General features: G+C 37.7%; 1 protein-coding gene across 4 annotated transcripts in view; it reads right to left on the bottom strand.

The window, feature by feature from the left end:
• LOC128234094 (DNA topoisomerase 2-binding protein 1-A-like) overlaps positions 1-14,580 on the bottom strand; it is a 60,801-nt gene that overhangs the window by 38,777 nt on the left and 7,444 nt on the right. For 2 of the 4 annotated variants that reach the window (XM_052948088.1, XM_052948087.1), the window contains 8 exons: positions 13,107-13,214; positions 12,167-12,240; positions 8,776-8,903; positions 7,763-7,828; positions 6,823-6,990; positions 6,239-6,399; positions 4,592-4,665; positions 1,370-1,459 (listed from right to left, as the gene is read on the bottom strand). In XM_052948088.1, the coding sequence (XP_052804048.1) occupies positions 1,370-1,459; positions 4,592-4,665; positions 6,239-6,399; positions 6,823-6,990; positions 7,763-7,828; positions 8,776-8,903; positions 12,167-12,240; positions 13,107-13,214 (869 nt within the window). Of the gene's footprint in view, positions 1-1,369; positions 1,460-4,591; positions 4,666-6,238; positions 6,400-6,822; positions 6,991-7,762; positions 7,829-8,775; positions 8,904-9,580; positions 10,311-11,035; positions 11,172-12,166; positions 12,241-13,106; positions 13,215-14,580 lie in introns of those variants that run through there. The other 2 variants (XM_052948089.1, XM_052948090.1) reach the window with 2 other exon arrangements.

The raw sequence follows: 14,580 nt of genomic DNA, 5'->3' as shown, positions 1-14,580 counted from the left end.
TTGGTGCTGCCTGACATTTGCATGGTATAAGATTGATGCTGCCTATCATTGGTGCTGCCTGACATCTGTGCTGTCTTAAATATGCTTTCCTGACATTTTTGCTGCCTGACATTTGTGCTGCCAGACATTTGCATTGCTTGACCTTGGTACTGTCTCACAAATGCAAGGCCTGACATCTGATATTGGTGGTGACTGACATTTGCATGGTCCTACATTGGTGCTGCCTGACATTTTCATGGTAAGACATTTGCATGGCCTGACATCTGATATTGGTGCCGCCTGACATCTGCATGGTCTAACATTGGTGCTGCCTGACATCTGCATGATCTAACTTTGGTGCTGCCTGACATTTGCATTAGCTACACAGTTTTGTGCTACATGGCCTCAGTATTGCCTGTCTTTTGTAATGCCTGACATGTACATGGTCTTACAATGGTGCTGCCTGACATTTGCATTGGCTGACATTGGTGCTGCCTGACATTTGCATTGGTTGACAGTGGTGTTGCCTGACATTTGCATTGGCTGACAATGGTGCTGCCTGACATTTGCATTGGCTGACAATGGTGATGCCTGACATTTGCATTGGCTGACAATGGTGCTGCCTGACATTTGCATTGGCTGACAATGGTGATGCCTGACATTTGCATTGGCTGACAATGGTGCTGCATGGCATTTGCATTGGCTGACAATGGTGATGCCTGACATTTGCATTGGCTGACAATGGTGCTGCCTGACATTTGCATCGGCTGACAATGGTGATGCCTGATATTTGCATTGGCTGACAATGGTGATGCCTGACATTTGCATTGGCTGACAATGGTGCTGCCTGACATTTGCATTGGCTGACAATGGTGCTGCCTGACATTTGCATTGGCTGACAATGGTGCTGCCTAACATTTGCATTGGCTGACAATGGTGCTGCCTGACATTTGCATTGCTTGACAATGGTGCTGCCTGGAGTTTGCATGGGCTGACATTGGTGCTGCCTTTTGCATAGCATGACATTAGTGCTGCCTGACATTCGCATAGTATGACATTGGTGCTGCCTGACATTTGCATAGTTTGACATAAGTGCTGCCTGACATTTGCATAGCATGACGTTGGTGCTGCCTGACATTTGCATAGCATGACATTGGTGCTACCTGACATTTGCATAGTATGACATTGGTGCTGCCTGACATTTGCATAGTATGACATAAGTGCTGCCTGTCATTTGCATAGCATGACATTGGTGCTGCATGACATTTGCATAGCATGACATTGGTGCTGCCTGACATTTGCATAGCATGACATTGATGCTGCCTGCCATTTGCATAGCATGACATTTGTGCTGCCTGACATTTGCATTTCCTGCCTTTTACCACTGTACCTGTGATTGAGAGCCTTGATCTTGTCGATGTCTGCCGGTATGGGCTCCCCAACTATAATGTGTGTAAGGTTGTCTGTTACTTGGTTGAACCTGAAGTTAATGGATTAGATGTTTTTCAATAATTACCTTGGTGTATTGTATACAACACAAGTTGAAGTGTTGTAATTGTAAACTTAAAAAGGAAGTTCAAACCACAGCTGTATTATCCCTGACAAATAAAGAATAAGGAATAAAAAGTGAGGGTATTATGTTTTTTCTGCTTTTTTATATCAAGTGAGCAAAATTTCATAAGGATCTTCTGTAATTGTAGAAAATAAGGACATGAAAGTGTCCTTGATTAAGGGCAGTTCCAATATCGGTTTTGTGCTTTGCTTGATTTGAGGACATTTTAACCAAGTTTTATTAAGATCCTTCAAAACAAGGTTCATGTCCTTGACCTTCTACATTGACTGTGCTGTTGAATTTGGGCTATTAAAACATGTGCTCTGCACATTGCTTGATTGGTAGAACATGTGACACAAGTTTCATAAAAATCCATCAACAAGAGATGTTTGTCAAACATTATGCCTCCCTGAGCGCCATGTTGTCAGGATTATATGGACAATTGAATGAAATATGCATGGACCAAAATGACAGCTGATTTGTTGCTGTTTTAAGATTATGACCATTAAAGTGTGAGGATAAAGTGTGTTATGACCGTCATGACCTTTGACTCTATGAACTCAAAATCCAGAGTCATCAGCTGGTCACCAGAAACCTAAATGTCAAGTTTGAGGGCCATGGGTGCAGGCATTGTCAAGTTATCACAAGACAAGTTTTTTTCGTTCAAGGTCACTGTGACCTTGACCTTTGACCCGATGACCCCTTAAATCATAAGGGGTCATCTACAAGTCAGATGCAACTCCAAGTCAAGTTTGAAGGCCATGGGTTCAGGCATTGTTGAGTTATCACTCAGACAACCTATTACCATTCAAGATCACTGTGACCTTGACCTTTAACATCCATGTCAAGTTTAATGATCATATGTTCAGGCATTGTTGAGATATCAGTGGGGGAAGATTTGTTAACTTTTTTGCGTTAAAGGTTACTGTGACATTGACCTTGGCCTGATGACCCCCAAAGTCGATAGGGGTCATCTACTGGGCAGGCCCAACCTTCATGTCAAGTTTGATGACCATAGGTCCAAGAATTGTCGAGTTTGCTTTCAAGGTCACTGTGACCTTGACCTTTGACCCCTAAAATCAATAGGGGTCATCTACTGGTCAGGCCCAACCTCCATGTCAAGTTTGAGGGCCATGGGTGCAGGCATTGTTGAGTTATCACTTGGACAACCTTTTATCATTCAAGGTCACTGTGACCTTGACCTTTGACCCAATGACCCCTAAAATTAATAGGGACAAACGTCTGGCCAGACTCAACCTCCAAATCAAGTTTGAGGGCCATGGGTGCAGCCATTGTCAAGTTATCACTCGGATAACCTTTTACCATTCCAGGTCACTGTGACCTTGACCTTTGGCCCAATGACCCCTTAAATCAATAGGGACCATCTTCTGGCCAGGCCAACCTCCAAGTCAAGTTTGAGGGCCATGGGTGCAGGCATTGTCGAGTTATCACTCGGACAACCTTTTACCATTCCAGGCCACTGTGACCTTGACCTTTGGCCAGACGACCCCCAAAAACCATAGGGGTCATCTCCAGGTCAGGCCAATTCTCCAAGTCAAGTTTGAGGGCCATGGGTGCAGGCACTGTTGAGTTATCAATCGGACAACCTTTTACCATTCAAGGTCACTGTGACCTTGACCTTTGGCCCAATGACCCCCAAAAACAATAGGGGTCATCTACTGGTCAGGCCCAACCTCCAAGTCAAGTTTGAGGGCCATGTGTGCAGGCATTGTTGAGTTATCACTCGAACAACCTTTTACCATTCAAGGTCACTGTGAACTTGACCTTTGACCCATTGAGCCCAAAAAACAATAGGGGTCAGCTACTGGTCAGGCCCAACCTCCAAGTCAAGTTTGAGGGCCATGGGTGCAGGCATTGTCACATTATCACTCGGACAACCATTTACCATTCAAGGTCACTGTGACCTTGACCTTTGGCCTGATGACCCCCAAAAACAATAGGGGTCATCTACTGGTCAGGCCCAACCTCCATGTCAAGTTTGAGGGCCATGGGTGCAGGCATTGTTGAGTTATCACTCGGACAAGCTTTAAAATTATTTTACCATTAAAGGTAACTGTGACCTTGACCTTTGACCCGATGACTTCCAAAATCAATAGGGGTCATCTCCAGGTCAGGCCCAACCTTCATGTGAAGTTTGATGACCATACGTCCAGGAATTGTTGAGTTATCACTCGGACAAGCTTTGGTCTACCGACGGACCAACTGACCGGCATGCCTGTGCAAAGCAATATACCCCTCTTCTTCGAAGGGGGGCATAATAAATGTAGCAGAATAAAATTATACACATTATACAGATATCAATGCATATCTGTTTTACTAAGCTGACCAACAAGCAAACAGTGCTCAAAGTTAACCCCAAGCTCACAAGCCCAGCACTGGGGAAGTACATGTTTTCGCAAATTCTGATATTTTTATGTTTAACAGGGCTTTGTTTCATGTCAAAAACAAAGATAATGCAGGCTTGTTTACTTTAAAGTATAACTTTAATGACTAAACATAAAATGCCTTTTACATCAATGTATGTCATCTTTAATATATGGAGAATGTTTTATGCTCATTCCTTAAAGCTGCACTCTCACAGATTTTCCGTTTTTACAACTTTTCATTTATTGTCTTGGAATGAGCAATTTTTTGCGTAAATATATATATCTGCAAACCAGAGATAAAAGACTGCTGATAAAAGATCAGATTGCAGATTTTCATATTTCCGTTACAAAATAAATAGAAAATTGCATAAAACATCAATTTTTGAACTTAAACATAAAAATCTGCAATCTTATGTTTTTTCAGCAGTCTTATATGATTGTTTTACATGCATTTCTGCATAAATTGGCTCGTTCCAAGACAAAAAAAAAAAGTCGTCAAAACTCTGTGAGAGTGCAGCTTTAAATGTTATAATCAGCAGTTATTAGCATGGCAATGATGCAAGGCTCATTATATACCTCCCTGATAACACCCATATTCTATTTCAATTATTGTCTATTTCAATGACAATTATACAGTGGTTGTTAGCCTTGTAAGTACTCATATCTGGTATACCTTGTCCCTCCCCCTGCATTGATGATCTTCCTCAGTCTCTCCAGCTGGGCTCCCCTGAATCCGCTCAAATAGATCTAAAAATCATAAAAAAAACATCAGGATGATACAGTCTCCAACCTCCTGGTAAGGATATTATTTACTAAGGCTTTACAAAATGAAAGTGCCCTGGAGTGAACACTTACAATGCTCCTTTGTTGTATTTTCAGCTGAAATACGGGCATAACTTTATTAGAGCCAGACAATTACTGTTTAAACGCAAGAGTTATGGACTTTGCTATACATGCGTATTGACTTTGTGTTTTTTTTTAAATATTTTAAATGTATTTTTAGTCATGCACAAGGTTGTACTAGCACGATAACATTGACAGCAGGCCATGACATAACCTAAACATTTTTTCTCCCAAAAACATTTTAAATTTTTGCATATCACATATAGAGGTACCAAAACTGTCTCGCTATTGAGCTACTTTCTAAAAAAGCAAAACATCTCCAAAATTGGAGTTATATTGAAAACTGAGGACATGCTGAACATATATAGAGGCCCTAATACTGTCTCGCTATTGAGTTACTTTCAAAAGCATCACAACATCTCCAAAGTTTGAGTCATATTAAAAATTGAGGACAACACATGAGCCACGTCGCATGATTTTGGGCCTTCGGACACATATTTGCTTTTACAATGTTTTACAGTATTTGAATGAAATGATATTTCAGGAAGATATTCAGAAAAATTCATGTTGATATCACTTAAATTGCGTAAGTTACGCGTTTACAAACAAGTGAGACCATGTATTGCATATTTTTAATACTTAATTTGACGTCATTCAAGTGATGTCGTTAGGAAAGCACATTATTCAAATGACATGCAAAATTAACGTATCAATATTACAACTTACTTATAATTTCAGTTATTTTTTTATCACAGAATCTTTAAGGAACATAAATTAAGATAAAAATAATGAATCATTTTTGTATTTTTAATACATTTGGCCGGTTTAAACACAGACTATTAATCCAGTCAAAATCAGTCGGGACGAAATCCATGGTTGCTATGGAAACATGATTCAACCAATGGTCATAAACTGTTGAGAAAATGATGCACCGATGACAAACCTTAATAAGAAAGAAGTATGGAAGAAATTGATTTACATATAAAAATAATTATTTTTGGCATTTTTTATTAATGATTATTTCATTTGTAATAATGATGTCCGAATGCCCAAAATCGCGCGATGCGGCTCGTATATAGAGGTACTTACACTGTCTTGCAATTGAGCTACTTTCAAAAGTAGAATGATACATCTCCAAAATTCTAGACTATATTGAAAATTGAGAACAAGATGTTGAGCATATATTGAATCACTTATTCTATCTTGCTATTGAGCTACTTTCAAAAGCAGAACAATACATCTACAAAATTCGAGACAAAGCTGTACTGTACAAAGGCTATAAAGCTGCTTTCAAAAGCAGCATGATACATCTCCAAAATTTGAGACTATATTGAAAATTGAGGACAACATGTTGAGCATATAAAGAATCACTTTTACTACCTCACTATTGAGCTAGCTTTAATAGTGACACTGTAATGTTGGCCTGCAGATCAAGGGGCTGTGGGTTAAATCTGTTACACACACATGATGGTCATACCTTACATTCATCTAGGAACGTGTCAGTGGGCACCTTCGTTAGGTCAAGCCCATGGGTGGGGTCGGCAGGCTCCAAGCGGGTCATATTTGTGACATTGGCTGTTTCGTTCACATTCACCATCGATATCATGGAAATATTGCTGATGTCAGATATCCCTGAAGCTGAAACAGTCCAACATTTAACTGTCAGAACAAAATCGAAGCTGTAATTTCATCAACATGACTTTTCAAGATGTTTGTTAGCTGTAATTGGGCTTACATTTCCACCAAAAATGTATATATATTTTCTCCAAATTTGAATGTTAAAATTAACCCAAAAACGGTCAGAATAGGTAAAAAAATAAATAAATAAAATTAAACAGGTAGGGTAGCTTTTAATATTTTTTTTTAAATCTTTATGTCAGAACGTTTTTGTCATTAATGGAGAAAAAGGTGTAAAAGGAATGTTCAGTATAAAGCTCTTTAAACTACATATTAATTTTTATTCTATCTTTTTAAACCTTAGGACCATTAAGACTATAGTGACAGCGCCTATTTTATAGGAAGGGTCGGGTAACCTGAACCAGAAAATTTGTTTTTTCTTACCTGAGACCCCTGTCCTCTCTGGCGTGGATGTATGCATGTGCCCCTTTTCCCCATCCTCCAGTCCATACCCCTCCTCCTCCTGGCAGAAGCCCTTCTCTATGGATTCGTACAGCCACTCGCTCCGAACGATCTTTATGTCCCACTTCTTGGCAAAGTGGTACTTCTGGCCTGTGGAAGTGATATATGGAATATAGTCAATCCTGTACTATTAAAGTTGTCACAGTGGGAAAAGGTCAAATTGGCTGCTTAGACAGGCGGCCACTTAATCCAGCAGAGAAATTGGTACCTCTTAAGCTTTGTTTTAACAGAGGTTTATTATATATCTTTTAACAGACAAGTGACTGGCACTTCAATTATAATGCTTCCTCACCACTACCACTACACGGTATGACTGTAGACAATATATTATTTTTGTACCACTTAATGCTAGGTCAACAAATCAAAGGACATGACATTGAACAACTCTGGTATAATCATGCATAACTGCTAAACCAATAAAGTGGTTTACTAGTCACATCATAAACCTGGACAAACACGTCCTCATGGAATTTGGAGTGAAACTCATAATGTTCAAATTCTTCAAAGCCTGACACCTAACTCATTTTTACCTTTCCTGCAGCACCCTGTCCTTTTAAAAACCTGGCTAAAACCCTAGTGTTATAAAAACTTTAGCTTAAACTTAACTTATTTTGACAATGATTGTGAAGAAAGTTACATCAACTTTTACCATGTCACTCTCATTGGCACTATGTTGCGTGTGAGTGTAGTCTTATGTTGTGGTGGAAACTGGAGAACCCCGAGAATAACCCACTTGTCCAGCTTGGTGACCACTAACCAAACTCACATGAGCCCAGACCGGGAATCAAACCCAGGTCAACTTAGTGAAGAGCCATTGCCCTACCCACTGGGCTAACCAAACAACGGATAGTATATAGAATACCTTTAGGTTGGTTTATGATGAGGTGGGTGCATTCTTTGACCTTCATCTCCCCGGAATATGTTCCCCCTGAAATAGATGTATCATCAAACACTCATCCTTTTGAATGAAAAATACATCCTGCATTGTAACTTCAGTTGATCACCGTTAATCCGAAATCGTAGGGACCAAACAAATTACTTCCAAAAAGCGGTGTTTCAGATTAATAATTTTTCGCAAATGACAGTGTTCACGAATTATAGAATACATGAAATACTAAGTCGTGAAGATTGCAATGTCGGTTACACGTTACCAATACGATACATTCGGTTTGAGTTATCTTTCATATACAAAGATATTTGTTGATTTATTGTTTAATAAATGACAAATAATTCGTTATTTTACTTCTTTATTAAAACAACATAAAACATTTAAAACAAAATGACAGCACATGTATGCATTCGGATTGTTCGGTAGCGGGTCGAATGAGCAATCCAGAGATCGAATCAGATAAGATAGACATTTTCAAATGATATTTAGATTGTGTTAACCAGCAATTATATACACAATACATCACCTAAATGAATCGCTCATTTTCTGACATTGATTTTAATAGTAACATAGTAAAACAAAGAAGAAGTAAAATCAGGACCGAAAAATAATTTCGAAATAGCGATAATTCCGGATAAACGGTGTTCGGAATAGCGGTGTTCAACTGTATTTGATAGTTTAATAGCAATAATTGGATAAATATTGACAATAAATTCTTTGGACACATTCATCCGATGAATTAACTAGTTTTATCTAATGGCTGCAGTACCTTGCTGGCCCTTCTTTCTAGGACATCTTGTAACTAGTAGTTGGCAAAATATCTTCGCTACTTAAAATTAGGAATGACTATACCAAAGGTAATTTGTCAAAGTGGGACATTTTGCAGGATTTAAAAGAATTCTGCAATTTAGAATTGGTCAGAATATCTGACTTGTGGTATGCCCTGCAAAAAAACTTGGACTAATTCAACTCAAAACTTTGTCCACCTTCTTTCTCCACAAGTCGCTTAGCCTCACTCCGGTCGGCATTGCTGAGCCCTGAAGCCGTCACCTGACAACCTAGAAATATTGGGCACTTCAAGTCCTGAAACTGCTCATCGAGCCCGTGAACAGCCCTGTAAAAGAAAACCAGTATGATCATTAACATGTATCTTCCTATTCAACTAAATTATTGGTCATAATCAGCAAAAGCTCGTCGCTGTGAAATGTATTACAGGTTTGTTCAAGTTCTGAGAATGTATTCACAAACATTCTGACTTAGTTTGGGACTCAGAATAAGAAAAGATAACTTTTGTTTAAAAAGTGCTGTTTAAAGCTGCACTCTCACAGATATAACATTTTTACAACTTTTGTATTTTTCGTCTTGAAAAGAGCAAATTTATGCGTAAATGTCTGCAAACCAATGATATAAGATTGCTGACAAAAAATCAGATCATAGATTTTCTGTTCACAGGGATGATAACAGGGCCAAGTTGCCAATCCTGAAAATGTCTGCGTGGGGTTCAGGGGGCCGCAAAAGGCCCTCCGATGGGTCCAGGGCAAAGCCCTGGTGGGGGGACAAGGGGGGCGAGCCCCCCTAAAGCTTTCAGTATTTCAGAGTTTCTAATACCCTTTTTTGTCTTAGAATAGTGTTCAAGGAGTTCACCTTTCGGTTTGGTAGATATAATTATGTCCAACAGGAGACTTCCGCAATCAGAACAATTATCAACTTAGCAGTGAAGTTTAACACCTTTGTCTTTGAACAAAGTTAAATTTACTTTTTCACCTTAAGTCACAGGCATAAGACATGTACCTGACATTTTGGTTCAGTTGTCCACTTCCCATAAAACTCAACTGGCTATGATCACATGCCTGTGTATGAATAGTCTATACTGTGGGATGTTTGATAAATAATAATGAATAACATATCAAATATCAAGCTTGCAAATGTTTATTGTAAAGTGTTATTTATTCAAATTTTATATATCAGACATAAGAGTATTTATTCCATTATCTGCACATTTGATGGAATATAATATTATTAATTATTATATATTATATTAATAATTATTCGGAATTCCAAGTAATATCCAAATGGGATTGTAAATGCTTTGGCAGGGTAACCGTTGTGGACATGGCGGGCTGTGTCACCATCAATGTCTATGAGGTGAGGGACATGTTGACGTATTCTGGTCTCAAAGCTGGATTTTTTCTCCTCATGATGTTACAGGTGTCCAGTAGCACACACCGAGTATCACTTAACTCCTCAACAAGTTCATCATTGAAATGGCTTGCCTCTCCGGAAGTCATCTTATATGATGCTGTACACCTTTGAAGTTTTAATTCGCTGAGAGCTTTTGTATCTTTGGCAAGAGTCTTAAGTAAGACTCACTACATGTGGTACCAGGGTTATGGAAGGTCATGTTCAGCCATAAATCCAAGAATCATGGCATCTGAATTGAATTGTCGGTCAATGACAGGAACAACCGGATGCACTGGCTGAGGTGTCTGTTCATCCCTGACTTTTGGAACCATCAACATACCTGGAAATACAAATTACAACTATAGAAATTAAATCTCACTCAAACTGGGTCCTCAAGAAGATTTGTTGAACTGTTTCAAATAAAAAATAAACTGATTGCTCTTAGTTAATATATATTACTACTACAAAATATTAATTTATTTTTTCTTTAAATTTTAAACAACCCAATTTTATCTATCTATTTATCTCAGTTTAATGTCAACCCCTCTTCCGAGTGTTACTGACATGAACGGTGTGCACCGGCTTGTTAGTGAAAAAAATATAAAACTGATGAGGCAAATCACATCAGAAAAGTGAGAACTAGGGTATAAAAGAGAACACAATTTAGGTAACATGATAAAAAGTGATTGGTGAACTGGTAAAAGGATAAAAACACTGCTCGCTTATCTAATGCTAAATGGTTGTTACAGCCACCTTGAATGTGTCAGGGGTGGGGATAGTGATTTTCATTTGAACCTTCCATTATGGTCAACAGCCACTTCTTATTGAGAACAATGCTTCAAACATTATGAGAACAATAAAGAAACGGTTTACATCGTAAACTTCAATCGGCCAAATAAAATTTGTAAAATAAAAATCATTTATTATAACAAAATCCGAATCGGGATGTCCGAAATATTGCTACATCAGTACATGCGCATAAAGCCATTCTCAGTTTTAACACATTCTATTAACTTTAAAAGTAACGTTTCGGCAATTTCTCTTTAAACTAAATAGCAAATATACCTTTTAATCGACGAATCGATGTTTTTAGAAGTTGGTGGTGGTCGTGTTTTTCCAATACTCGTTTATTAATCTTCGTCGTCTGTCATATCCGGATACGAACCATCCGGATACTGTTTTCTAGTCCGATCGGTAATTTCCGTAATCACCCGACGTTTAACCAATCATATAGCTCGATTGGCAAGACGTAAATATGTTCGTTAATTTCCGGATTTACACTTCCGGAAAAATAACCTTTCGTACCCATATTGTTCGAACATAGCTCGAATCGCTCCCTGTACCCCTCCCTCCCTAGAAAAAAACACAACGGAATTACATATATCTCAAAATCGATCCGTGAGGCCTGAAATCCGGAATTCCGGATTAATCCGGAATTTTTTCATCCCTGTGTTCATAACATCAATTTTCGAAATCAAATATAAAATCTGCGATATGATTTTTTGTCAGCAATCTTATATAACTAGTTTCCATGGAGTTTCGATAAAATTGGCTCGCTCCAAGAAAAAAAAAAAAAAGTTGTCAAAACGTTCAATCTGTGAGAGTGCAGCTTTAAGGAGCAAATATGGTAAAAATATATGTATGTGTTACAAATAATCTATTCTACAATCAGGCAAACACTGGTCAAAATCAGTTATATAATAGATATTTTGAGACATTTAAGAAATCATTTTTCTGAACCCGAGTCTGAAACTCAACATATTGATTCAAACGTTAGTGAATATGATGTAGGATTTTATCTTGGAAAGTTCTTGATTTCAAAGACTATTTCAGTAAAGGAAATGTTAAATGGAGAAAGTTAAATTAAAAAAAAAAATCTGTATCATGATATTCTCTGATAAAAATTGTGGCTGTGTCAACAACGACGCCACGGCTAAGACAACAACATCAAGGCTATGACAATAATGACATCAAAGTAAAGTCAACAACGATGCCAAGGCTACGACAACAATGATATCATTGTTATGGCAACAACAACACCAAGGATATGACAACAATGACACCAAGGCTGTGACAACAACGCCAAGGCTTTGACAACAATGCCAAGGCTATGACAACAACGCCAAGGCTATGACGTTACCTACACATTTTTCCTCAAATAACCAACAAGCTTAAAATCTTTATGTATGTACTCACTCAAGTTGTGATTTCTCCCAGACTTTGTTAACCCACTCCAGGGTCATAATCTGGCAGTTGTTTTTGGCTGCTACCTGAAAATGAACACAACACACTAGTCATCACATTGGTTACGTTAAAGTTCTTTTTTAATTATAAAATTGAAAATTGATTTCTTGGCATCAATTTTAGATGTTTTTTTCTGAAATATGAAATTTTCCAACTCGCAATCACAAAAAATGCTTAACAAACAGGGTGGATTCCACAAACTCTTGTGTGAGAAACACACACCTATTCCCCATTATGATATGACTCTTTTGAGATAAGTCATAATGATATGCAACTTAAACATGCAAAGTTAACAAAAGCATATTTAAACAAAAAAATAATTTAAATTTATGGCAATACAAGCACCTAAAACATCAGGTTCTGAACTTTTTAACTTTAAAGTATACACTATCTGTAGACTCAACTTTGGAAGGTCAAGTCCATTTTAGAAAGTAATATATTTCCAAACTTCCTTTAACATAAGCCCAGATAAAATAAATTGCTTGTTAATGTTAAACGATAACTTAAATTCCATGCATACCCAAGATGATATAAGCTTTTCTCTGGCAATTAAGGGGATGTTCTAAGACAAGAGTAATGGGACTTGCTACATATGTAGGCATTTTCAACCCAAACTTTTTCACCAAGTTTCAAGTTCATATCCTTAATGACTTTTTAAAGGTTCAAGAGTTTGTGTGACACAAGCAAACTTCAATCATATTTTTTTTTATGACACTCACATATTCTTTGCAAAAAGATAAGGTAAAATAAAACAATTTGAACTTCTTGTTCACGGAAGCATGCAATTATAATATCTTCAGTATGTAATAATCATTTCACCACCAGTATACTGATATTTTTGTTTCACTAGAGCTGAAGTTAAATTTACGTTATTAATATTAACTTTGCTTACTTGGTACTTCTGACTTCCTACAGCACCAACAACCAGATGTGTGACCTCCACCATGAAATCCTTTTGAAACTCTCCTCCCATCAACTCCACACGATGCTGGGTCAAATCCTGTCAATAGATAAAAAAATCAGTCCAATTCTGCCCGTTATATGAACATATTGGTGAAACCTTGCCGTCATTATAATATATGGGTTGAATATTGCCGTTATTTTAAACAAATACATCAAATTCTGCCCGTTATATGAACATATTGGTGAAACCTTGCCGTCATTATAATATATGGGTTGAATATTGCTGTTATTTTAAACAAATACATCAAATTCTGCCCGTTATATGAACATATTGGTCAAAACCTGCTGTAACTATAAAACAATTGGTCAAATGTTGCCTTCATTATAAAATATTGGTTAAATCCTGTCACAATTATAAACAAATACATCAAATTCTGCCGGTAATACGAACATACATGTATGAGTCAAATGCTGCTGTTACAATATAAATATTGGTTGAATCCAACATTATAACATATGAATTAAATCCTGCCATAAGTATTAACATATGCATCAAATTCTGTCAGAACTTTAAACATATGGGTTAAATCCTGACTCAAGTATTAACAAATATTAAAGGAAAACCTTTAAGTCTATATAGTTTTGTAATGTAACGCTGGATTTATTTGAGCCAAAAATAAATTTTTACATGTCTAAGGCCTTTCAGTTTTGTGCATTTTGCACACAATGACACAATATTTTCCAACTGTGAGTGTTGTTAAGAAATGACACAATTATTATGCACAAATGTCTCACCCTGTCTTCACAACTCAAGATAGAACAGCACTAATGCACAAATGTCTCACCCTGTATTCACAACTCAAGATAGAACCTCACTAATGCACAAATGTCTCACCCTGTTTTCGCGACTCAAGATTGAACAGCACTAATGCACAAATGTCTCACCCTGTCTTCACAACTCAAGATAGAACAGCACTAATGCACAAATGTCTCACACTGTTTTCGCGACTCAAGATTGAACAGCACTAATGCACAAATGTCTCAACCTGTCTTCGCAACTCAAGATAGAACAGCAATCATGCACAAATGTCTCACCCTGTCTTCGCAACTCAAGATAGAACAGCAATTTATGCACAAATGTCTCACCCTGTCTTTGCGACTCAAGATACATCAGCAATCATGCACAAATGTCTCACCCTGTCTTCGCAACTCAAGATAGAACAGCAATCATGCACAATTGTCTCACCCTGTCTTCGCAACTCAAGATAGAACAGCAATTTATGCACAAATGTCTCACCCTGTAATCATGCACAAATGTCTCACACTGTCTTCGCAACTCAAGATAGAACAGCACTAATGCACAAATGTCTCACCCTGTCTTCACGACTCAAGATACAACAGCAATCATGCACAAATGTCTCACCCTGTCTTTGCAACTCAAGATAGAACAGCAATCATGCACA

This window comes from Mya arenaria, chromosome 5 (genome assembly GCF_026914265.1).
Source record: "Mya arenaria isolate MELC-2E11 chromosome 5, ASM2691426v1".
Taxonomy (NCBI): Eukaryota; Metazoa; Mollusca; class Bivalvia; order Myida; family Myidae; genus Mya; species Mya arenaria.
Note: the sequence above shows the minus strand (reverse complement) of the source record. Positions and strands in the feature narration are given on the sequence as shown.